The sequence below is a fragment of the Mytilus galloprovincialis genome, chromosome 8, assembly GCF_965363235.1.
Source record: "Mytilus galloprovincialis chromosome 8, xbMytGall1.hap1.1, whole genome shotgun sequence".
Lineage (NCBI taxonomy): Eukaryota > Metazoa > Mollusca > Bivalvia > Mytilida > Mytilidae > Mytilus > Mytilus galloprovincialis.
In genome coordinates this window covers 72,923,630-72,951,036 of record NC_134845.1, presented here as the reverse complement: position 1 = coordinate 72,951,036, position 27,407 = coordinate 72,923,630, and the positions used below count along the sequence as shown (strand labels likewise).

Sequence of the window (27,407 nt, the reverse complement as noted above, 5' to 3'; positions counted from 1 at the left end):
GAGCGTTGAAATAAAAATGGGATGGAAAGACAGTCAAAGGCAACACTTAATACCCCTATTGCCTACAGTGGGGCCATAAATAAAGTAAAAAAATATAGTTTCATTCAATACAAAATTTCCTCCAACACGTATAAACTTAAGATTCTGCTCAGGCTTTCTAATAAATCTGTTGAGCTCAAACATATGCTGTCAAATTTAACCAGCTTTAGGTCAAGTATAGTTTACCAGCAGTTTTTTGGTTTATAATATAAACATCAAACAAAGAATACCCAATATCTGTTTTCCTGGATTTTCTACCTTCAGTTGTACAATATTACTTACTGAATCCTTCTCTGGGTTACACACTTTCACAGCTAATAAATAATCCAACAACCAGTCTATAGGTTTATCTTTAAAAAACATCAGGAAAAATTCTACTACAATTGGTAGTTTGGAAGACTTAAACATTTTTCCTGAAAATAAAATGATCCATACATATGTCAATTAATGAACAAAATTGCTTAAAAAGGAAAAAGTAATTGATATAATCTATACCTTATGAAGATTTAAACTAAAATTTTCCAGTAAATTTTCAGGTAATGAGTACCGACAGTTTCACTCAATAATATTTTTTAAAACATTCAAATGTTTGCCAACATAAACATAATGTAATATCCATGTTTAAATCATTCTTTTGGGGTACTGAATTTGGTATCAATAGCTTTTAAAAGATGGCTACATATTAAGGTCAAAAGAAAAAGCTTAGTTTATGGAATTTCTACCTCAAGGCAAAAAAAATATATGTCTGTTTACGGCTACCCGACCGTCCCTATTTTTGAGCGCCGACACTAAGTCATTTTATTTCTGTCGTAAAGTGAAAAATAAACTTAACTCGTGTGAAAAGTGAAGTTAGTGTTGCCAATAATATAAATTAATCGTTAATCATGTGAATACGATAGCTGTTTTGAGGAAATTCGCAACTGGTGTGATGAAGTAACTACTTTGGTGCCAATTTTTCCAACCAACAAGAAAGAGAAATAATCCAATCATTAAAAATTCAGTTAATTTCGGCCCATAAACAACTCAGACCACGACAAGACAAAAATTATGTCACAAAAAATAAAATGAATAAATAAAATAGAATGGAAATACCAACCTACCTACCCTATTTTTTTGAAGCATGTAACCTTAAACATGTTAAACAGACATATATATATTGTTTTTGGCCTAATCAATTTTAGTTTCAAAACAGCTCTTTATAAAATTATAACATAACTGACTGACTTATTGGTGGTTGATTTGCGTTCAGAGGCAAATATCAATGATGATAACCTGTTGTTATTGAACAAGGCTTACAAATATTTTCACCTTTTACAGGATTTATTTCAAAGTTATTTCATTTTTTAACTATTTATTTTATACCATAAGTAATGGCATAATTACCAAAGGTCGTATAGTTCCTTTAAAAATTTATTCTGAGATAAAAATCATAAATATAAACTGGTAGTTTCATTTGAATTAAAAATTAAAAGGCGTCTTATGTTTCTTCCAACCATCATGTGGCAGTAAATCATAATTTTTTTTTCAAGTAATCTAATTAGGCTCAAAATTTGGCATGAAATTATTTTACACTAACTTCTTACCAATGATTGGCTGATTGGTGTTTAAAGCCACTTTTGTGTCAATTGTGGCAGTCAGTTTTTTTAGTGTTGAGGAGTGCAAGGAGGGTAGTGGGGAAAGGGGGGAACCCCTTTGGTCAGATGACAATCGTTGTCCATTGAGATTTGAGTTGAATTCAACTGCCACCTGCGGGATTCCAACTTACAACTTCACTATTTTATGGGCTCGGACTACTTAAACCACTCTAACAATGACACAGAAGTTCTGACTACTTAGACCACTCTGACTATGACAAGCTAGTGACACAGCAGTTCTGACTACTAAGACCACTCTGACTATGACAAGCTAGTGACACAGTAGTTCTGACTACTAAGACCACTCTGACTATGACAGGCTAGTGACACACTAGTTCTGACTTCTTAGACCACTCTGACTATGACAGGCTAGTGACACAATAGTTCTGACTTCTTAGACCACTCTGACTATGACAAGCTAGTGACACAGTAGTTCTGACTACTAAGACCACTCTGACTATGACAGGCTAGTGACACACTAGTTCTGACTTCTTAGACCACTCTGACTATGACAGGCTAGTGACACAATAGTTCTGACTTCTTAAACCACTCTGACTATGACAGGCTAGTGACACAGTTGTTCTGACTACTAAGACCACTCTGACTATGACAAGCTAGTGATACAGTAGTTCTGACTACTAAGACCACTCTGACTATGACAGGCTAGTGACACACTAGTTCTGACTTCTTAAACCACTCTGACTATGACAGGCTAGTGACACAGTAGTTCTGACTTCTTAGACCACTCTGACTATGACAAGCTAGTGACACAGTAGTTCTGACTACTAAGACCACTCTGACTATGACAGGCTAGTGACACACTAGTTCTGACTTCTTAGACCACTCTGACTATGACAAGCTAGTGACACAGTAGTTCTGACTACTAAGACCACTCTGACTATGACAGGCTAGTGACACACTAGTTCTGACTTCTTAGACCACTCTGACTATGACAAGCTAGTGACACAGTTGTTCTGACTACTAAGACCACTCTGACAATGACACAGTAGTTCTGACTACTAAGACCACTCTGACTATGACAGGCTAGTGACACAATAGTTCTGACTTCTTAAACCACTCTGACTATGACAAGCTAGTGACACAGTAGTTCTGACTACTAAGACCACTCTGACTATGAAAAGCTAGTGACACAGTAGTTCTGACTTCTTAGACCACTCTGACTATGACAAGCTAGTGACACAGTAGTTCTGACTTCTTAGACCACTCTGACTATGACAAGCTAGTGACACAGTAGTTCTGACTTCTTAAACCACTCTGACTATGACAAGCTAGTGACACACTAGTTCTGACTTCTTAGACCACTCTGACTATGACAAGTTAGTGACACAGTAGTTCTGACTTCTTAGACCACTCTGACTATGACAAGCTAGTGACACAGTAGTTCTGACTTCTTAGACCACTCTGACTATGACAAGCTAGTGACACACTAGTTCTGACTTCTTAGACCACTCTGACTATGACAAGCTAGTGACACAGTTGTTCTGACTACTAAGACCACTCTGACAATGACACAGTAGTTCTGACTACTAAGACCACTCTGACTATGACAGGCTAGTGACACACTAGTTCTGACTTCTTAGACCACTCTGACTATGACAAGCTAGTGACACAGTAGTTCTGACTACTAAGACCACTCTGACTATGACAGGCTAGTGACACACTAGTTCTGACTTCTTAGACCACTCTGACTATGACAAGCTAGTGACACAGTAGTTCTGACTACTAAGACCACTCTGACTATGACAGGCTAGTGACACACTAGTTCTGACTTCTTAGATCACTCTGACTATGACAAGCTAGTGACACACTAGTTCTGACTACTTAGACCACTCTGACTATGACAGGCTAGTGACACACTAGTTCTGACTTCTTAGACCACTCTGACTATGACAAGCTAGTGACACAGTAGTTCTGACTACTAAGACCACTCTGACTATGACAGGCTAGTGACACACTAGTTCTGACTTCTTAGACCACTCTGACTATGACAAGCTAGTGACACAGTAGTTCTGACTACTAAGACCACTCTGACTATGACAGGCTAGTGACATACTAGTTCTGACTTCTTAGATCACTCTGACTATGACAAGCTAGTGACACAGTAGTTCTGACTTCTTAGATCACTCTGACTATGACAGGCTAGTGACACACTAGTTCTGACTTCTTAGACCACTCTGACTATGACAAGCTAGTGACACAGTAGTTCTGACTTCTTAGACCACTCTGACTATGACAAGCTAGTGACACAGTTGTTCTGACTACTAAGACCACTCTGACAATGACACAGTAGTTCTGACTACTAAGACCACTCTGACTATGACAGGCTAGTGACACACTAGTTCTGACTTCTTAGACCACTCTGACTATGACAAGCTAGTGACACAGTAGTTCTGACTACTAAGACCACTCTGACTATGAAAAGCTAGTGACACAGTAGTTCTGACTACTAAGACCACTCTGACTATGACAGGCTAGTGACACACTAGTTCTGACTTCTTAGATCACTCTGACTATGACAAGCTAGTGACACAGTAGTTCTGACTTCTTAGATCACTCTGACTATGACAGGCTAGTGACACACTAGTTCTGACTACTAAGACCACTCTGACTATGACAGGCTAGTGACACAGTAGTTCTGACTTCTTAGATCACTCTGACAATGATACAGTAGTTCTGACTACTAAGATCCCTCTGACTATGACAAGCTAGTGACACAGTAGTTCTGACGTCTTACACCACTCTAACAATGATACAGTAGTTTTGGCTACTTAAACCACTCTGACAATGACACAGTATGTCTGACTACTAAGACCACTCTGACTATGACAAGCTAGTGACACAGTAGTTCTGACTACTTACACCACTCTAACAATGATACAGTAGTTTTGGCTACTTAAACCACTCTGACAATGACACAATATGTCTGACTAATTAGACCACTCTGACTATGATAGGCTTGTTACACAGTAGTTCTGACTACTTAGACCACTCTGACTATGACAAGCTAGTGACACAGTAGTTCTGACTACTAAGACCACTCTGACTATGACAAGCTAGTGACACAGTAGTTCTGACTTCTTAGATCACTCTGACAATGATACAGTAGTTCTGACTACTAAGATCCCTCTGACTATGACAAGCTAGTGACACAGTAGTTCTGACTACTAAGACCACTCTGACTATGACAGGCTAGTGACACACTAGTTCTGACTTCTTAGACCACTCTGACTATGACAGGCTAGTGACACAGTAGTTCTGACTTCTTAGACCACTCTGACTATGACAAGCTAGTGACACAGTAGTTCTGACTACTAAGACCACTCTGACTATGACAGGCTAGTAACACACTAGTTCTGACTTCTTAGACCACTCTGACTATGACAGGCTAGTGACACACTAGTTCTGACTTCTTAGACCACTCTGACTATGACAAGCTAGTGACACAGTAGTTCTGACTACTAAGACCACTCTGACTATGACAGGCTAGTGACACACTAGTTCTGACTTCTTAGATCACTCTGACAATGATACAGTAGTTCTGACTACTAAGATCCCTCTGACTATGACAAGCTAGTGACACAGTAGTTCTGACTACTTACACCACTCTTACAATGATACAGTAGTTCTGGCTACTTAAACCACTCTGACAATGACACAGTATGTCTGACTAGTTAGACCACTCTGACTATGACAAGCTAGTGACACAGTAGTTCTGACTACTTAGACCACTCTGACTATGACAGGCTAGTGACACACTAGTTCTGACTTCTTAGACCACTCTGACTATGACAGGCTAGTGACACACTAGTTCTGACTACTTAGACCACTCTGACTATGACAGGCTAGTGACACACTAGTTCTGACTTCTTAGACCACTCTGACTATGACAAGCTAGTGACACAGTAGTTCTGACTACTAAGACCACTCTGACTATGAAAGGCTAGTGACACAGTAGTTCTGACTACTAAGACCACTCTGACTATGACAGGCTAGTGACACACTAGTTCTGACTACTTAGACCACTCTGACTATGACAGGCTAGTGACACACTAGTTCTGACTTCTTAGACCACTCTGACTATGACAAGCTAGTGACACAGTAGTTCTGACTACTAAGACCACTCTGACTATGACAGGCTAGTGACACACTAGTTCTGACTTCTTAGACCACTCTGACTATGACAAGCTAGTGACACAGTTGTTCTGACTACTAAGACCACTCTGACTATGACAGGCTAGTGACACACTAGTTCTGACTTCTTAGACCACTCTGACTATGACAAGCTAGTGACACAGTAGTTCTGACTACTTAGACCACTCTGACTATGACAAGCTAGTGACACAGTAGTTCTGACTACTAAGACCACTCTGACTATGACAGGCTAGTGACACACTAGTTCTGACTTCTTAGACCACTCTGACTATGACAAGCTAGTGACACAGTTGTTCTGACTACTAAGACCACTCTGACTATGACAGGCTAGTGACACACTAGTTCTGACTTCTTAGACCACTCTGACTATGACAAGCTAGTGACACAGTTGTTCTGACTACTAAGACCACTCTGACTATGACAAGCTAGTGACACAGTAGTTCTGACTACTAAGACCACTCTGACTATGACAAGCTAGTGACACAGTAGTTCTGACTACTAAGACCACTCTGACTATGACAGGCTAGTGACACACTAGTTCTGACTTCTTAGACCACTCTGACTATGACAAGCTAGTGACACAGTTGTTCTGACTACTAAGACCACTCTGACTATGACAGGCTAGTGACACACTAGTTCTGACTTCTTAGACCACTCTGACTATGACAAGCTAGTGACACAGTAGTTCTGACTACTAAGACCACTCTGACTATGACAAGCTAGTGACACAGTAGTTCTGACTACTTAGACCACTCTGACTATGACAGGCTAGTGACACACTAGTTCTGACTTCTTAGACCACTCTGACTATGACAAGCTAGTGACACAGTTGTTCTGACTACTAAGACCACTCTGACTATGACAGGCTAGTGACACACTAGTTCTGACTTCTTAGATCACTCTGACAATGACACAGTAGTTCTGACTACTAAGACCACTCTGACTATGACAGGCTAGTGACACACTAGTTCTGACTTCTTAGACCACTCTGACTATGACAAGCTAGTGACACAGTAGTTCTGACTACTTACACCACTCTAACAATGATACAGTAGTTCTGGCTACTTAAACCACTCTGACAATGACACAGTATGTCTGACTAGTTAGACCACTCTGACTATGATAGGCTTGTGACACAGTAGTTCTGACTACTAAGACCACTCTGACTATGACAAGCTAGTGACACAGTAGTTCTGACTTCTTAGACCACTCTGACTATGACAGGCTAGTGACACAGTTGTTCTGACTACTAAGACCACTCTGACAATGACAGGCTAGTGACACACTAGTTCTGACTTCTTAGACCACTCTGACTATGACAAGCTAGTGACACAGTAGTTCTGACTACTAAGACCACTCTGACTATGACAGGCTAGTGACACACTAGTTCTGACTTCTTAGACCACTCTGACTATGACAAGCTAGTGACACAGTTGTTCTGACTACTAAGACCACTCTGACAATGACACAGTAGTTCTGACTACTAAGACCACTCTGACTATGACAGGCTAGTGACACAATAGTTCTGACTTCTTAAACCACTCTGACTATGACAAGCTAGTGACACAGTAGTTCTGACTACTAAGACCACTCTGACTATGACAGGCTAGTGACACACTAGTTCTGACTTCTTAGACCACTCTGACTATGACAAGCTAGTGACACAGTTGTTCTGACTACTAAGACCACTCTGACTATGACAGGCTAGTGACACACTAGTTCTGACTTCTTAGACCACTCTGACTATGACAAGCTAGTGACACAGTTGTTCTGACTACTAAGACCACTCTGACTATGACAAGCTAGTGACACAGTAGTTCTGACTACTAAGACCACTCTGACTATGACAAGCTAGTGACACAGTAGTTCTGACTACTAAGACCACTCTGACTATGACAGGCTAGTGACACACTAGTTCTGACTTCTTAGACCACTCTGACTATGACAAGCTAGTGACACAGTTGTTCTGACTACTAAGACCACTCTGACTATGACAGGCTAGTGACACACTAGTTCTGACTTCTTAGACCACTCTGACTATGACAAGCTAGTGACACAGTAGTTCTGACTACTAAGACCACTCTGACTATGACAAGCTAGTGACACAGTAGTTCTGACTACTTAGACCACTCTGACTATGACAGGCTAGTGACACACTAGTTCTGACTTCTTAGACCACTCTGACTATGACAAGCTAGTGACACAGTTGTTCTGACTACTAAGACCACTCTGACTATGACAGGCTAGTGACACACTAGTTCTGACTTCTTAGATCACTCTGACAATGACACAGTAGTTCTGACTACTAAGACCACTCTGACTATGACAGGCTAGTGACACACTAGTTCTGACTTCTTAGACCACTCTGACTATGACAAGCTAGTGACACAGTAGTTCTGACTACTTACACCACTCTAACAATGATACAGTAGTTCTGGCTACTTAAACCACTCTGACAATGACACAGTATGTCTGACTAGTTAGACCACTCTGACTATGATAGGCTTGTGACACAGTAGTTCTGACTACTAAGACCACTCTGACTATGACAAGCTAGTGACACAGTAGTTCTGACTTCTTAGACCACTCTGACTATGACAGGCTAGTGACACAGTTGTTCTGACTACTAAGACCACTCTGACAATGACAGGCTAGTGACACACTAGTTCTGACTTCTTAGACCACTCTGACTATGACAAGCTAGTGACACAGTAGTTCTGACTACTAAGACCACTCTGACTATGACAGGCTAGTGACACACTAGTTCTGACTTCTTAGACCACTCTGACTATGACAAGCTAGTGACACAGTTGTTCTGACTACTAAGACCACTCTGACAATGACACAGTAGTTCTGACTACTAAGACCACTCTGACTATGACAGGCTAGTGACACAATAGTTCTGACTTCTTAAACCACTCTGACTATGACAAGCTAGTGACACAGTAGTTCTGACTACTAAGACCACTCTGACTATGAAAAGCTAGTGACACAGTAGTTCTGACTACTAAGACCACTCTGACTATGACAGGCTAGTGACACAGTTATTCTGACTACTAAGACCACTCTGACAATGACACAGTAGTTCTGACTACTAAGACCACTCTGACTATGACAAGCTAGTGACACAGTTGTTCTGACTACTAAGACCACTCTGACAATGACAGGCTAGTGACACACTAGTTCTGACTTCTTAGATCACTCTGACTATGACAAGCTAGTGACACAGTAGTTCTGACTTCTTAGATCACTCTGACTATGACAAGCTAGTGACACACTAGTTCTGACTACTTAGACCACTCTGACTATGACAAGCTAGTGACACAGTTGTTCTGACTACTAAGACCACTCTGACTATGACAGGCTAGTGACACACTAGTTCTGACTTCTTAGATCACTCTGACAATGACACAGTAGTTCTGACTACTAAGACCACTCTGACTATGACAGGCTAGTGACACACTAGTTCTGACTTCTTAGACCACTCTGACTATGACAAGCTAGTGACACAGTAGTTCTGACTACTTACACCACTCTAACAATGATACAGTAGTTCTGGCTACTTAAACCACTCTGACAATGACACAGTATGTCTGACTAGTTAGACCACTCTGACTATGATAGGCTTGTGACACAGTAGTTCTGACTACTAAGACCACTCTGACTATGACAAGCTAGTGACACAGTAGTTCTGACTTCTTAGACCACTCTGACTATGACAGGCTAGTGACACAGTTGTTCTGACTACTAAGACCACTCTGACAATGACAGGCTAGTGACACACTAGTTCTGACTTCTTAGACCACTCTGACTATGACAAGCTAGTGACACAGTAGTTCTGACTACTAAGACCACTCTGACTATGACAGGCTAGTGACACACTAGTTCTGACTTCTTAGACCACTCTGACTATGACAAGCTAGTGACACAGTTGTTCTGACTACTAAGACCACTCTGACAATGACACAGTAGTTCTGACTACTAAGACCACTCTGACTATGACAGGCTAGTGACACAATAGTTCTGACTTCTTAAACCACTCTGACTATGACAAGCTAGTGACACAGTAGTTCTGACTACTAAGACCACTCTGACTATGAAAAGCTAGTGACACAGTAGTTCTGACTACTAAGACCACTCTGACTATGACAGGCTAGTGACACAGTTATTCTGACTACTAAGACCACTCTGACAATGACACAGTAGTTCTGACTACTAAGACCACTCTGACTATGACAAGCTAGTGACACAGTTGTTCTGACTACTAAGACCACTCTGACAATGACAGGCTAGTGACACACTAGTTCTGACTTCTTAGATCACTCTGACTATGACAAGCTAGTGACACAGTAGTTCTGACTTCTTAGATCACTCTGACTATGACAAGCTAGTGACACACTAGTTCTGACTACTTAGACCACTCTGACTATGACAGGCTAGTGACACAGTAGTTCTGACTTCTTAGACCACTCTGACTATGACAGGCTAGTGACACAGTTGTTCTGACTACTAAGACCACTCTGACTATGACAAGCTAGTGACACAGTTGTTCTGACTACTTAGACCACTCTGACTATGACAAGCTAGTGACACAGTAGTTCTGACTACTAAGACCACTCTGACTATGACAAGCTAGTGACACAGTTGTTCTGACTACTAAGACCACTCTGACAATGACAGGCTAGTGACACACTAGTTCTGACTTCTCAGACCACTCTGACTATGACAAGCTAGTGACACAGTTGTTCTGACTACTAAGACCACTCTGACTATGACAGGCTAGTGACACAGTTGTTCTGACTACTAAGACCACTCTGACAATGACAGGCTAGTGACACACTAGTTCTGACTTCTTAGATCACTCTGACTATGACAAGCTAGTGACACACTAGTTCTGACTACTAAGACCACTCTGACTATGACAAGCTAGTGACACAGTAGTTCTGACTACTAAGACCACTCTGACTATGACAGGCTAGTGACACAGTTGTTCTGACTACTAAGACCACTCTGACAATGACAGGCTAGTGACACACTAGTTCTGACTTCTTAGATCACTCTGACTATGACAAGCTAGTGACACACTAGTTCTGACTACTTAGATCACTCTGACTATGACAAGCTAGTGACACACTAGTTCTGACTACTTACACCACTCTAACAATGATACAGTAGTTCTGGCTACTTAAACCACTCTGACAATGACACAGTATGTCTGACTAATTAGACCACTCTGACTATGACAAGCTAGTGATACAGTAGTTCTGGCTACTTAAACCACTCTGACAATGACACAGTATGTCTGACTAATTAGACCACTCTGACTATGATAGACTTGTGACACAGTAGTTCTGACTACTAAGACCACTCTGACAGCACCTATTCCTAATATCATGTAATTATTATAGGAGCAATTTTGAAACACTCAAACAACAGGTATGACTGACTGAAAGTGCTATCCTTGACAATGTTAAATAAAGCTTGGAAAAAATAGGTTCATGGTTGTAGGCAGAAACATGTAGTTATAAGAATTGAATGCTTCCTTTTATAATTTAAAATTTTATAGGGTTGTAAAAACATTGATCGTGCTCACATTGCTTTTTTAACATGAATTAAACTATAATAAAAAGCATGATAAAACGTACCAATAAATCCAAGTGATGAAAACTCCAAAAGAATCCAGTCTTTCTGTGACTGCTGTTCAGCAAATGTTTTCATAATGGTAAAGTAACCAGGCTTGGCCAGCACATCATCTTCTAACTTTAAAACAAAATCATATCATAGAAGTGCAAATGTTTCAACATTGTTTGATTAATTCAGTTTCTAAATGAAAAACTGATCAAATTTATCACCATTAACTTCATTTTATATTTCTGTAATCATTTTATACAATATGCTGAAGAAACCATAACAAATAACAATCTTTCTGATCTAAAAAAATGGTATATAGATATTTATCTATGAAATAATATTTTAACTTACATGAATAAGTCTGGAATGATTCTTAATTTATAGACATTAATCTTGCTATACTATAGAATTATAACAGCTTAAAATTGTAGGAGATATCACTAGAAATCAACTCCATCATTTATCAGAATGACAATTAACAAGAGGCTCTCAAGAGCCTGAATCGCTCACTTTAAATTTTTTGCTTAAATCTTCCATGAATGATTATTTTGGGTTTTCAATTTATATAAATGGTTCTTCAATTCTGTCATATCTTCTTCAAAAGCAAAAACAAGAGTGGACACACTGAAATGTCTCGTTTGTCTCGTGTTCATAATATAATTTATGATAAAAGTATAAAAAAACATTGTATACCCCAAGCATTACATTATTGCTGTTTACAGTTTATCTACATCTATAATAATATTAAAGATAATAACCAAAAACAGCAAAATTTCCTTAAAATTACCAATTCAGGGGCGGCAACCCAACAATGGGTTGTCCGATTCATCTGAAAATTTCAGGGCAGATAGATCTTGACCTGATAAACAATTTTACCCCATGTCAGATTTGCTCTAAATGCTTTGGTTTTTGAGTTATAAGCCAAAAACTGATTTTACCCCTATGTTCTATTTTTAGCCATGGTGGCCATCTTGGTTGGTTGGACGGGTCACCGGACACAATTTTTAAACTAAATACCCCAATGATGATTGTTGCCAAGTTTGGTTCAATTTGGCCCAGTAGTTTCAGAGGAGAAGATTTTTGTAAAAGATAACTAAGATTCACGGAAATGGTTAAAAACTGACTATAAAGGGCCATAACTCCTAAAGAGGTCAACTGACCATTTCGGTCATGTTGACTTATTTGTAAATCTTACTTTGCTGAACATTTTTGCTGTTTACAGTTTATCTCTATCTATAATAATATTCATGATAATAACCAAAAACAGCAAAATTTCCTTAAAATTACCAATTCAGGGGCAGCAACCTAACAACGGGTTGTCCGATTCATCTGAAAATTTCAGGGCAGATAGATCTTGACCTGATAAACAATTTTATCCCATGTCAGATTTGCTCTAAAGGCTTTGGTTTTTGAGTTATAAGCTAAAAACTGCATTTTACCCCTATGTTCTATTTTTAGCCATGGCGGCCATGTTTTTTGATGAAATGGGAAGTAAAACACAAACTTTATTTTCTAGAAACCCTAGGAATCAATCAGATGAAGTTTGGTTTGAATTGGTTCAGTAGTTTCAGAGGAGAAGATCTTTGAAATAGTTTACGACGACAACAGAGGGACGACGACGGACGCCAAGTGATGGCAAAAGCTCACATTTCCTTTTGGAAAGGTGAGCTAATAATTAAGAAATGGAAATTTGTATGAAACGATATTAAGACAAATTTCAGACTTTTTCAGAAAAAATTAAAAAATTCTCTATAAAATGTCTAAACAGTGAGGAAGAATAACAGTCTTAACAGAGTGTGGAAGAAAAAAAGTCTTAACAGTATAGAATGAGGAAGAATAAAAGTCTTTACAGTATAGTGTGAGGAAGGAGAAAGGAAGAATAACAGTCTTAACAGTAAAGTGTGAGGAAGAATAACAGTCTTAACAGTAAAGTGTGAGGAAGAATAACAGCCTTAACAGTAAAGTGTGAGGAAGAATGACAGTCTTAACAGTAATGAGGGAGATGCATTCCTTAATTTATAATAATTTCTATCATTTTGTAACAGTAAATTTTAATAACACAAAAAATCCGTATTTTCATGTCAGTACCGAAGTACTGGCTACTGAGGTGGTGATACCCTCGGGGACTAATAGTCCACCAGCAGAGGCATCGACCCAGTGGTAGTAATAAAATTAACGGTACCAATTTTCTTGCACCAGATGCGCATTTCGACAATACATGTCTCTTCAGTGATGCTCGTGGCCAAAATATTTGAAATCCAAAGCTTATATAAAAGATGAAGAGCTATAATCCAAAAGGTCCAAAAAGTATAGCCAAATCCGTGAAAGGAACCAGAGCTTTGCATGAGGGAGATGCATTCCTTAATTTATAATAATTTCTATCATTTTGTAACAGTAAATTTTAATAACACAAAAAATCCGTATTTTCATGTCAGTACCGAAGTACTGGCTACTGAGGTGGTGATACCCTCGGGGACTAATAGTCCACCAGCAGAGGCATCGACCCAGTGGTAGTAATAAAATTAACGGTACCAATTTTCTTGCACCAGATGCGCATTTCGACAATACATGTCTCTTCAGTGATGCTCGTGGCCAAAATATTTGAAATCCAAAGCTTATATAAAAGATGAAGAGCTATAATCCAAAAGGTCCAAAAAGTATAGCCAAATCCGTGAAAGGAACCAGAGCTTTGCATGAGGGAGATGCATTCCTTAATTTATAATAATTTCTATCATTTTGTAACAGTAAATTTTAATAACACAAAAAATCCGTATTTTCATGTCAGTACCGAAGTACTGGCTACTGAGGTGGTGATACCCTCGGGGACTAATAGTCCACCAGCAGAGGCATCGACCCAGTGGTAGTAATAAAATTAACGGTACCAATTTTCTTGCACCAGATGCGCATTTCGACAATACATGTCTCTTCAGTGATGCTTGTGGCCAAAATATTTGAAATCCAAAGCTTATATAAAAGATGAAGAGCTATAATCCAAAAGGTCCAAAAAGTATAGCCAAATCCGTGAAAGGAACCAGAGCTTTGCATGAGGGAGATGCATTCCTTAATTTATAATAATTTCTATCATTTTGTAACAGTAAATTTTAATAACACAAAAAATCCGTATTTTCATGTCAGTACCGAAGTACTGGCTACTGAGGTGGTGATACCCTCGGGGACTAATAGTCCACCAGCAGAGGCATCGACCCAGTGGTAGTAATAAAATTAACGGTACCAATTTTCTGGCACCAGATGCGCATTTCGACAATACATGTCTCTTCAGTGATGCTCGTGGCCAAAATATTTGAAATCCAAAGCTTATATAAAAGATGAAGAGCTATAATCCAAAAGGTCCAAAAAGTATAGCCAAATCCGTGAAAGGAACCAGAGCTTTGCATGAGGGAGATGCATTCCTTAATTTATAATAATTTCTATCATTTTGTAACAGTAAATTTTAATAACACAAAAAATCCGTATTTTCATGTCAGTACCGAAGTACTGGCTACTGAGGTGGTGATACCCTCGGGGACTAATAGTCCACCAGCAGAGGCATCGACCCAGTGGTAGTAATAAAATTAACGGTACCAATTTTCTTGCACCAGATGCGCATTTCGACAATACATGTCTCTTCAGTGATGCTCGTGGCCAAAATATTTGAAATCCAAAGCTTATATAAAAGATGAAGAGCTATAATCCAAAAGGTCCAAAAAGTATAGCCAAATCCGTGAAAGGAACCAGAGCTTTGCATGAGGGAGATGCATTCCTTAATTTATAATAATTTCTATCATTTTGTAACAGTAAATTTTAATAACACAAAAAATCCGTATTTTCATGTCAGTACCGAAGTACTGGCTACTGAGGTGGTGATACCCTCGGGGACTAATAGTCCACCAGCAGAGGCATCGACCCAGTGGTAGTAATAAAATTAACGGTACCAATTTTCTTACTTTCTAAGATGTCAAAGATAAAGTAAAGTGTGAGGAAGAATAACAGTCTTAACAGTAAAGTGTGAGGAAGAATAACAGTCTTAACAGTAAAGTGTGAGGAAGAATAACAGCCTTAACAGTAAAGTGTGAGGAAGAATAACAGTCTTAACAGTATAGTGTGAGGAAGAATAACAGCCTTAACAGTAAAGTGTGAGGAAGAATAACAGCCTTAACAGTAAAGTGTGAGGAAGAATAACAGCCTTAACAGTAAAGTGTGAGGAAGAATAACAGCCTTAACAGTATAGTGTAAGGAAGAATAACCGTTTTAACAGAGTGAGGAAGAATAACAGTCTTTACAGTATAGTGTGAGGTAGAATAACAATTTTAACAGTATAGTGTGAGGAAGAATAACAATTTTAACAGAGTGTGGAAGAAAAACAGTCAAAACAGAGTGAGGAAGAATAACAGTCTAAACAGAGAAAGGAAGAATAACAGTCTTAGCAGAGTGAGGAAGAATAACATTCTTAACAGAGAAAGTAAAAATAACAGTCTTAGCAGAGTGAGGAAGAATAACATTCTTAACAGAGAAAGTAAAAATAACAGTCTTAGCAGAGTGAGGAAGAATAACAGTCTTAGCAGAGTAAGGAAGAATAACAGTCTTAACAGAGAAAGGAAGAATAACATTCTTAACAGAGAAAGGAAGAATAACAGTCTTAGCAGAGTGAGGAAGAATAACAGTTTTAGCAGAGTGAGGAAGAATAACAGTCTTAGCAGAGTAAGGAAGAATAACAGTCTTAACAGAGAAAGGAAGAATAACAGTCTTAACAGAGAAAGGAAGAATAACATTCTTAACAGAGAAAGGAAGAATAACAGTCTTAGCAGAGTGAGGAAGAATAACAGTTTTAGCAGAGTGAGGAAGAATAACAGTCTTAACAGAGAAAGGAAGAATAACATTCTTAACAGAGAAGGGAAGAATAACAGTCTAAACAGTATAGTGTGAGGAAGAATAACAGTCTAAACAGTATAGTGTGAGGAAGAATAACAGTCTTTATCAAAGGACAATATCTTTGTCACAGACCATGTCTCAACAACTTCAATTTAAAAGAGGTAAATCTTTTTATAATATTTATCAAGATATTAAAAAATTAAAATTAAAGGTGTTAAAGGAAATGTTTGGATGAAAACTGTGTAGTCTATCAAGGGGAGCCACTTGATTCAAATTGTATGAACCAAGCAATACTGACTGGGCATGGCTTAAATGGATAGGTTATATACCAATAGTGTATTCAAGAAAAGGCAATAGTGATACTAATCTAATCAACGTATCTATATAAATTCTAAGATGTCAAAGATAAATGATGAGTTACATGACCTGAAGTTATGCTTGCCCTACAAGTATTTATCAGCCATGCCTAATCAGGTTATAAGTCATAACCAATACAAACATAAACAGAATATAAAGAAAACAAAATTAAAGCAACTATCACATGTTAGTGCAATAAAACCATTAACTCAACAAATTACCCATTATGTCACAAAGCATGCACCTGAATCTGTAAATAAAATGGTGGCAATACAGATAATAGTTTGTTTTCTTAGATCATAATTAAAAACATGCCTTTTATTACTTACAATAAGATATGTTTTTTTGCTCATTGTTGAAAGTCTTATTTTGACGTTTAGTTGTTTAAATCTTTATATCCTTCGTTTGTGGATACTTGTCTAAATTGTAATCATACCACATTGAAAGAGTTGTTGTTTTGTTCATTGAATGGGGTTTCTAAAATATTTTCAAAGTATCATTTTCATTTATTTAGAAAACATCAATACAATTTGGCCTAATATCTTTAGTTAGTGACGCACCAAAGAATACATTAACCTTTTGACCAACTTGTTCATTTGATCTATATCACCAAGTGATGGCAATACCTAATTGGATGATAATTTGAAAATCAAATATTGTGATTGCTTTTTGTAATCATCTCAATGGACAATTGTCACATGGACTTTTTCTTGACTATCAATGTTGAGACATTTAATACATAGACATAAACTAGATATGTTTGTATAACAGGCTAAACTCTACAAACTGAAAGGGGATAATTACCTATAAGTCACCATTAACCAGACCACAAAACACTGCTATAATAGTTATTATTTGAAACAAAGAATCTTTTTATAAAAGTATATATTCAGTAAGTTATTCCCAAAACAAACATAAACTGCCGGTTTTATAACACTAAGGCAATAATAGTTTGTGTGCAAACATTTTGAATATTCATGCTAATTTGAGAGTTAATTGTATTTTAAGGAATAAATCCATCTTTACTCTAGGAAGTGGTGGACAAAAAAAACTTGTTTATTTGTTGAAAACTAATTTACCAAGCTGATTACCCGGTATACACTGTGTCATAATGTTACCTGAACATAATAAATCCCTCTTGTTCTGGCATACAGCATAAGAAAGGAAAAATCCAGGTTTTGTTTTGTCCTCCATCTGTCAATATAAAAAGTTGAATATCATGGTGACATAGAGAAGATTTTATTCTTCAAGAATATCTTTTTAACAGTCAAACCTTTTCCGATATATTTTGTACTTATGTTGTGCAGTGTCCCAGGTTAGAAGGAAGGTTGATTGTTCACAAACATGTTAAACCCCCATCACATTCTTTATGTATCTGTACACAAGTCAGGAGCCTGTAACTCAGTGGTTGGCATTAACTGCTGTGTATCTGTACACAAGTCAGGAGCCTGTAACTCAGTGGTTGGCATTAACTGCTGTGTATCTGTACACAAGTCAGGAGCCTGTAACTCAGTGGTTGGCATTAACTGCTGTGTATCTGTACACAAGTCAGGAGCCTGTAACTCAGTGGTTGGCATTAACTGCTGTGTATCTGTACACAAGTCAGGAGCCTGTAACTCAGTGGTTGGCATTAACTGCTGTGTATCTGTACACAAGTCAGGAGCCTGTAACTCAGTGGTTGGCATTAACGGCTGTGTATCTGTACACAAGTCAGGAGCCTGTAACTCAGTGGTTGGCATTAACTGCTGTGTATCTGTACACAAGTCAGGAGCCTGTAACTCAGTGGTTGGCATTAACTGCTGTGTATCTGTACACAAGTCAGGAGCCTGTAACTCAGTGGTTGGCATTGACTGCTGTGTATCTGTACACAAGTCAGGAGCCTGTAACTCAGTGGTTGGCATTGACTGCTGTGTATCTGTACACAAGTCAGGAGCCTGTAACTCAGTGGTTGGCATTAACGGCTGTGTATCTGTACACAAGTCAGGAGCCTGTAACTCAGTGGTTGGCATTAACGGCTGTGTATCTGTACACAAGTCAGGAGCCTGTAACTCAGTGGTTGGCATTAACGGCTGTGTATCTGTACACAAGTCAGGAGCCTGTAACTCAGTGGTTGGCATTAACTGCTGTGTATCTGTACACAAGTCAGGAGCCTGTAACTCAGTGGTTGGCATTAACTGCTGTGTATCTGTACACAAGTCAGGAGCCTGTAACTCAGTGGTTGGCATTAACTGCTGTGTATCTGTACACAAGTCAGGAGCCTGTAACTCAGTGGTTGGCATTGACTGCTGTGTATCTGTACACAAGTCAGGAGCCTGTAACTCAGTGGTTGGCATTGACTGCTGTGTATCTGTACACAAGTCAGGTGCCTGTAACTCAGTGGTTGGCATTGACTGCTGTGTATCTGTACACAAGTCAGGTGCCTGTAACTCAGTGGTTGGCATTGACTGCTGTGTATCTGTACACAAGTCAGGTGCCTGTAACTCAGTGGTTGGCATTAACTGCTGTGTATCTGTACACAAGTCAGGAGCCTGTAACTCAGTGGTTGGCATTGACTGCTGTGTATCTGTGCACAAGTCAGGAGCCTGTAACTCAGTGGTTGGCATTGACTGCTGTGTATCTGTACACAAGTCAGGTGCCTGTAACTCAGTGGTTGGCATTGACTGCTGTGTATCTGTACACAAGTCAGGAGCCTGTAACTCAGTGGTTGGCATTAACTGCTGTGTATCTGTACACAAGTCAGGAGCCTGTAACTCAGTGGTTGGCATTAACTGCTGTCATAGGGTTTTTGTTTAGTTTATTAATTAGCATAAATTAGGCTGCAGGTTTTATTGTTTATGTTTAATATAGCTTATAATAGGTATTGGTTTTGTTAATTGATGAAGGCCATATGGTGAGCTTTAGTTGCTTACTTCAATGTCTTTTGAAATCAGTGGATATAGCTGTCACATTGGCATCTTAAAATTTGTATTTGGTACAATAAACTAAACATCCCCATTTAATTTGCATACAGAACTGTTCTTTTTCTTGTACATGAATGTCTTGTTTTCAATGAATGGATTTGGGACTGTACCTAAGAGAAATGCTTACTTTACCCTCTCCTTTGTATCACCATAAGTTAATGGTATATCATTTAGATTAGGATAAAAGTCTTCTGATGGAGATATAACTTCAATTAATCCGGACTCAACTTGCTTTGGAAAACTGAAGAAAAAAAACATGTTTATACATAAATCATTTTCATAATTTGATAATTTTTTATTTATGGTTTTCACAATGTTTCTGAAAAAAAATTTAGAAAAATCTACACATCATTCTTATAAACAATGTTTTGACATGTACACATAAACTTAAGAGAGAGATCAACAACACTTATTATGTTTGTATAATGAAAATCATCATAAAAGCACTCACACTAATAAAATCATGTAATTCATCAGTACCTCACTACAGTACATGAATTTAACAGAAAAAACAAGGTGTCTATAGTACACAGATGCACTTGCACTATCATTTTCTATGTTCAGTGGAAAATTGGGGTTAAAACGCTAATTTGGCATAAAAATTAGAAAGATCATTTCATATGGAACATTTTTCAAGTTGATTGGACCTCAACTTCATCAAAAACGACCTTGATCAAAAACTTTAACCTGAAGCGAGAAAGACAGACCAACAAATGGATGGACGGATGAACGAACTAAGCACAGACCACATAACATAATGCCTGGCATACATAAAAGTGGCATAATAAAATGAACCATAATAATTTTTAAACAAGATTGCACATGCTGAAATATCTTGTCTGTTTTAATTAAGATTGAATTCATGTTGAAAATCTGTAATATGAAGGTTTTACTACATTTATCACATAATCTTAACATCATCAATGATGCATTAAGATAGTCAAATAAACATTGCCAGACAGACAAGTAAACCTAACAATCATTCCATATACAAAATATAGTTATCATGTTGCTTATAACACCTGAGAAACAGAACAAACCACAAAAACTTATCATTGTCCATTTAGATAGCCATTAATTAGAGGTCAAAGTGTAAAGAGAGAGTCATATTTCTTGCACGTAAAAGACACCCTTGTAGATTTCAAAAAAGAGCAGGCTAATGCTGCTAAAAGGCAGCACTTGCACCTGCAAAGTAGCTAGGGATTAATATAAGTTGCAATAACTTGTTTCCCAATTCACTATAAATAAATATGTTTAAACTAAATATAGCTGTCCTTTCGCTTATAGTATCAGAGATACAGACTTGACCATGTTAACTTAACCTTGATCACTGTGAAGATTTAATGACACAAATGTAGACTCTGCAAGGAACCCAAATACCAAATATAGGTTATCCTATTACTCATTAACATAGAGTATTTCACTTTATGAAAGGAGTCATTTTTTCAAGCAGTCACTGAACCATGCAAATAAGGTCATGGACAATACCCATATGCCAGTTGGACCCTTTATACAAACTTTGAAACATTCTTTTTTTCTTACTTCTGAAATATAAAGCTTTATACAAAATATGCAGCTGCCAGATAGATAAACCCTGAAATCTGCACAAATAGTCATTTTAGACATGAACCAGGTGCTCCACAGGGCGCAGCTTTATACGACCGCAGAGGTCGATCCCTGAACAGTTGGGGCAGGTATGGACAAAACATTTAAGCGTGATACAGCTCTGAATTTGGATTGTGATCAAATTTTTGACATTATATGTTTTTTTTTACACAAAACAAATGTCAAGATTTTACAAATCAATTAAAGATTTCTTCTTCAAACTTATTTAAATCTAAAATTAAATAGTTGACACAGCATAGGTTTCTGACACAGAATGAATGTGGTCTAATGAACTTAAAATTTTTTTTGCCTTTGAGCAATTCATTATGCTGTTGAATATTAATCCTGTCAAAAAAATGTTTGAAGAAATTTTCTTTTTATTTATGAAATCTGAAATGAGAACAAGTATGGACACAACTTTTTAGTTTGATACAGCTATAAATGTGGATTGTGATTAAATAGTTGACACAACATAGGTTTATGTCACATTATGAATTTGGTTTAAGAAATGAAATTAGAATTTAAAGTTTTTAAATTTAATATTAAACTATTATGGTTCAATATCCAAAATGTATATAGTCATGTCTGGCAAATGTCCAACATACATTATCTAAAAACAGCTTCATCAGCAACATTTTATATTGGCAAATTCCCAATGAAGTTATTTACATTAAGTTATTGGCAAATAAAAATAGAAAATGACATCATAGTCATGTCTGGCAAATTTCCAACACATATAATCAACTACTATTCTATACAAAGAAAGATAACTCCAATTGAAAATTAATTGCTATTGCACAATATTGTGCAATTAGATATTTCTTGCTATTGCACAATACTTGATATGGAATCCTGATTTGGACCAACTTGAAAACTGGGCCCATAATCGAAAATCAAAGTACATGTTTAGATAAAGCATATCAAATAAGCCCAAGAATTTAATTTTTGTTAAAATCAAACTTAGTTTAATTTTGGACCCTTTGGACCTTAATGTAGACCAATTTGAAAACTGGACCAAAAATTAAGAATCTACATACACAGTTAGATTTGGCATATCAAAGAACCCATTTATTCAATTTTTGATGAAATCAAACAAAGTTTAATTTTGGACCCTTTGGGTCCCTTATTCCTAAACTGTTGGGACCAAAACTCCCAAAATCAAACCCAACCTTCCTTTTATGGTCATAAACCTTGTGTTTAAATTTCATAGATTTCTATTTACTTATACTAAAGTTATGGTGGAAAAACCAAAAATAATGCTTATTTGGGCCCCTTTTTGGCCCATAATTCATAAACTGTTGTTACCTCAACTCCAAAAATCAATCTTAACCTTCCTTTTGTGGTCATAAACCTTGTGTCAAAATTTCATAGATTTCTATTCACTTAAACTAAAGTTATAGTGCGAAAACCAAGAAAATGCTTATTTGGGCCCTTTTTGGCCCCTAATTCCTAAAATGTTGGGACCAAAACTCCCAAAATCAATCCCAACCTTCCTTTTGTGGTCATAAACCTTGTGTTAAAATTTCATTTATTTCTATTCACTTTTACTAAAGTTAGAGTGCGAAAACTAAAAGTATTCGGACGACGACGACGACGACGACGACGCCAACGTGATAGCAATATACGACCAAAAAATCAAAATTTTTGCGGTCGTATAAAAATGTTTAAATGAGTGTTTTTCAGTTGGTATTCATGCTCAATTACTACTGTTTGGGAAAAAGGTGTATTTTTGGGAATAATTTTAAGTCATTTTTTTCAAATTGGGATTTTTCTCCAGGGGAAAAAGTCTTTATTCTCTGGTAATTTAAGGCAAACAATTAATCACTGGATAATATATATGTCTCACAAAAGTGGAAAATGAGACAAAAAAACTCATTGAATGAAAAAGCAATCATTGGACCCTGCAAATGAAACAAGGCTTGAAAAAAACTGCACATCATAAGAATGTACACACACTGTGTTTTAACTGTTCCAGATTTTGCCTAGCTGACAATATGGTATGGGTTAGTTGAAAGCCATACAGTTGCTAAAATTGCTTATATCAACATAATTTAAACTAATTTTACCCCACCATCTGGAACGTTCCTAAAATGAGAGTTGCTATTATTGTGACAATGTTCTATTTACATACCTGGTTTGTACTTCCCTCCCAACTGATTCCACATAGTCATTGTTGTATGGCTATAAAAGAAAATAATTAAATAATTCATGTGAGGAATTTTTTTTTTCTCTAACTTAAATTTCAGAATACAACCTTTTCAATTGTAAGACATATACACCTTACAATTATTCCATACACAAAATATAGTTGTCAGCCAGACCTATGGTCAATGGGGATTGAAAAACTGACCAAAACATAATCAAAGAGCTGATTGCTCTGAGGTAGAAGATGCATAAAAGGTAACTTGAATTACCATAAAAGCAGCCCCACCAACTCTGCCTGCTTTGTCCCATTATTGCTTTTGAAGTATTCATTTTCTTCCAAAAATAAAAATCTTTAATAAAACTCAACCAAATCTCACTTCATAAAAATTTGAAAATACTGTTGATTCTAAATAAATATTGTATAACTAAATTCCATACATTTATTCATCTCAGCATGGCCATCTTGATGCAATGCAAGCAATTACAACAGTAATTGATTTGGTTTCACTTGAAAGTTTTCTATCACTTTCAAAAGAAATCTGGCCACCAAGATTTTAGTCAAACAACATTATAAACATATAAATGTATCCAATGCAGATATGTGTCAGGCCAATTGGGTTTTGAGCAATTGTAAGCAATTCAAACTTGTTCCTTAGACGAGCATAGTTGTTAAATTCCACTTATAAAACTTTGAAACGTAAGGCAATAAAAGCAATCATTGGGGACATTCTGACAATGACCGACATAAAAACCAAGTACTTTTGAAATGGTCAACTGACATTAGTTTGTTTATTAATATTTCTGTCAACTGACGGTGCATCCTTTGATGTGTAACACACCAGCAGATTCATGTGTGTGCTTGACTCTTTATTATCACAATAACATACTGAAATATTCTAACTTTCATTTTAAACAAGAATGTGTCCATAGTACAAAGATGCCCCACTTGCACTATCATTTTCTATGTTCAGTGGACCGTGAAATTAGAATAAAATCTCTAATTTGGAATTAAAATTAGAAAGATTATATCATAGGGAACATGTGTTCTAAGTTTCAAGTTAATGTAACTTTAACTTCATAAAAAACTACCTTGACCAAAAACTTTAACCTGAACTTCGCACTATCATTTTCTATGTTCAGTGGACCATGAAATTGGGGTCAAATCTATAATTTGGAACTAAAATTAGAAAGATCATATCATGGGGAACATGTGTACTAAGTTTCAAGTTGATTGGACTTAAAATTTCTTCAAAAACTACCTTGACCAAAAACTTTAACCTGAAGCGAACAGACGCACGGACGGACGAAGGGACGCACAGACCAGAAAACATAATGCCCCTTTACTATCGTAGGTGGGGCATAAAAACACATTTAAAATGTTGTCTAAAACCGGAATATGACTTGAATGCATTTAAGATCTGAACACAGACGGAAAAACTAAATCAGTGTATTTTTTCAAGCATCATTGTAGATACTTTAACACAGGATGGATTGTATGAATAAATGACAGTTTTGTAATCATCATTTTGAAACTTTCAGATGCACAATTTAATTTCCCAACTGTGCACATGCGTAACCAACATGGTATAGATTAACCTGAATAATCCTGTTGCTTTATTCCTATTATTCCAATTATTACAACAAACAGTGAGAATTATTTTTATGACCTATTAATGCTCGAAAACAAGCCATCAACTTTTAATTATTTCCACGAATTTTCATGAATTTTGAGAATTTATACCATATAGATATCTGAATAAGTTTTTTAAACTTTAATACCAATAATGTTAATTTTTTTTAACAAAAGAAAGGATGTATAATACATCCTTGATAAAAGTAAGGAGAAGGAACCCAGGGGGACAAACTCTATGGGCAAAAGAAATCAGGGCGAACAGACCCAGGGGGAACATGTAATCAGGGCGACCCGACACGCATGCATACTACCATATCTACTTTAAAACATTTTGTTACAAGTAAACAAAAAAATGTTTTTGTAAGATGAGATGAAATCTTATAATTTACAGAAATAAAAGGGTTGATATTAATACATTTAAACTTTAGAAATTATACACTGGCAATAGTGAGTTTTTTCAAACCTAACTAATATAAATGATGCAGATGCTAAGATAATGTGCAAACATTAGGGTCAAGATATGGCACAGAAGAAATTGTAAAGCACAGAAAAGGATATGGCAACACTCCTGGTAAATTTTCAGCCCCCAATATAGGTCTTCAGAAAACTTGAAAGTCATTTTCCACCAAAAACTTAATATTGTCCAATTAACTTTGAAAATGTGGTCAAGTCCGATGATTGCAAGAAATACATGTACACCTAATAATTATTTTATAAACCAAATACAGCTTACCTACATGTATTACTTTAAGTAATTGAAACACAGATCAAACACAAACCTTAACATAAGCCAATCAATCATGAAAATGAGGTCAAGGCCAGATGCTGCTGGCTAGTCAGACATGTACAACTTACCATCAAATATACACCAGTAAAGGATTGACTGAAATCAAATGCCTAACCAAAGTGACACAGGACCATTTACTTTTTTTTATCTTCCTCACCTCTGCTATAGATACAATAATAAGACAATCCCTTTTCTCCTGTGTAATCAGACCATTAACTAATGTTCTTACCTCTGCTATGAACACAATTAAAAGACAATCCCTTTTCTCCGGTGCAGTCAGACCATTAACTAATGTTCTTACCTCTGCTATGAAAACAATTAAAGGACAATCCCTTTTCTCCTGTGCAATCAGACAATTAACTAATGTCCTTACCTCTGCTATAAACACAAAATAAGACAATCCCTTTTCTCCTGTGAAGTCAGACCATTAACTAAAGTCCTAACCTCTGCTAAGAATACAATAAGACAATCCCTTTTCTCCTGTGCAGTCACACCTATAACTAATGTCCTTATCTCTGCTATGAACACAATAATAAGACAATCCCTTTTCTCCTGTAGAGTCAGACCTATAACTAATGTCCTTACCTCTGCTATGAATACAATAATAAGACAATTCCTTTTTTCCTGTGTAGTCAGACCATTAACTAATGTCCTTACCTCTGCTATAAACACAATAATAAGACAATCCCTTTTCTCCTGTGCAGTCAGACCATTAACTAAGGCCAACTACAATTAATTAGTAGATTTTCAACCAAATTTTTGAAAAAAATGGGGCGGGTGGGAGTACTTTATTTTTCATCTTTTATTTCTTATGAAACTTTCATGTGACGTGTTCTTAATGTTTGCATGCATTACCATTACATTTGCGCACAGCTTTTGATTACATTTGCGCGCATTTTTTTGACAGGTTTAGTCCTGGTATCTATGATGAGTTTATTTACCTGAGTTTACCTGTAAAATGAATGTGAGCAAATGTAATCAAAAGCTGCACGCAAACGTAAAACAATTTAATCCCCAAATGCGCGTAAACGTTGTGCGCCCTTTGCACCTGTTATAATAAACTTATATCATGTATAAACTTGTGTAAGGACTGGTAAATATTTTTTTTTAAATCTTGAATAGATATCTCTGGTTCTACATGTTATTGCTGCTTTAAAAATTTTTTTTAGTAATTAGGACAGAGGGTGTTCGCTGATTGTCAACATAAAATAATAGCATTGGGTAAATCTAAGTGTATGTTTGCCAACTTTTTGAACTCAATATACTGTCATAAATTTAACAAGTTTGTGCTTGTGTCAATTTCTTTTAAGAGTCATCATAACAAATGGACAAATATGGCCATATTTTCACCTAAAAAAAACTACTCTGTGTACAGACTTACCTGTGCTGTTTAGAAAGTTTTAAGGTGAGCATCCACTAGATATATAAAAGTTAAATGAATTTTGCGTTGCAGAAAGATAAAATCTTTCTTGGTTTTTGATGGGCATTTTTTTCCCCTTTCTGCAGAAGGTATAAAAATAAACAAACACCTAAATTACTTTGATACTGTCCACTCACTGACTTAGATAAACTCT

At 36.9% G+C, this 27,407-nt stretch overlaps 1 protein-coding gene across 3 annotated transcripts in view; it reads right to left on the bottom strand.

The window, feature by feature from the left end:
- Positions 1-27,407, bottom strand: part of LOC143042523 (alpha-1,3-mannosyl-glycoprotein 4-beta-N-acetylglucosaminyltransferase B-like) — a 64,470-nt gene that overhangs the window by 19,341 nt on the left and 17,722 nt on the right. For all 3 annotated transcript variants that reach the window (XM_076214888.1, XM_076214887.1, XM_076214889.1), the window contains exons 6-10: positions 23,400-23,449; positions 19,791-19,904; positions 17,822-17,897; positions 11,492-11,606; positions 322-452 (exon numbers count right to left, since the gene is read on the bottom strand). In XM_076214888.1, the coding sequence (XP_076071003.1) occupies positions 322-452; positions 11,492-11,606; positions 17,822-17,897; positions 19,791-19,904; positions 23,400-23,449 (486 nt within the window). The remainder of the gene's footprint in view (positions 1-321; positions 453-11,491; positions 11,607-17,821; positions 17,898-19,790; positions 19,905-23,399; positions 23,450-27,407) is intronic.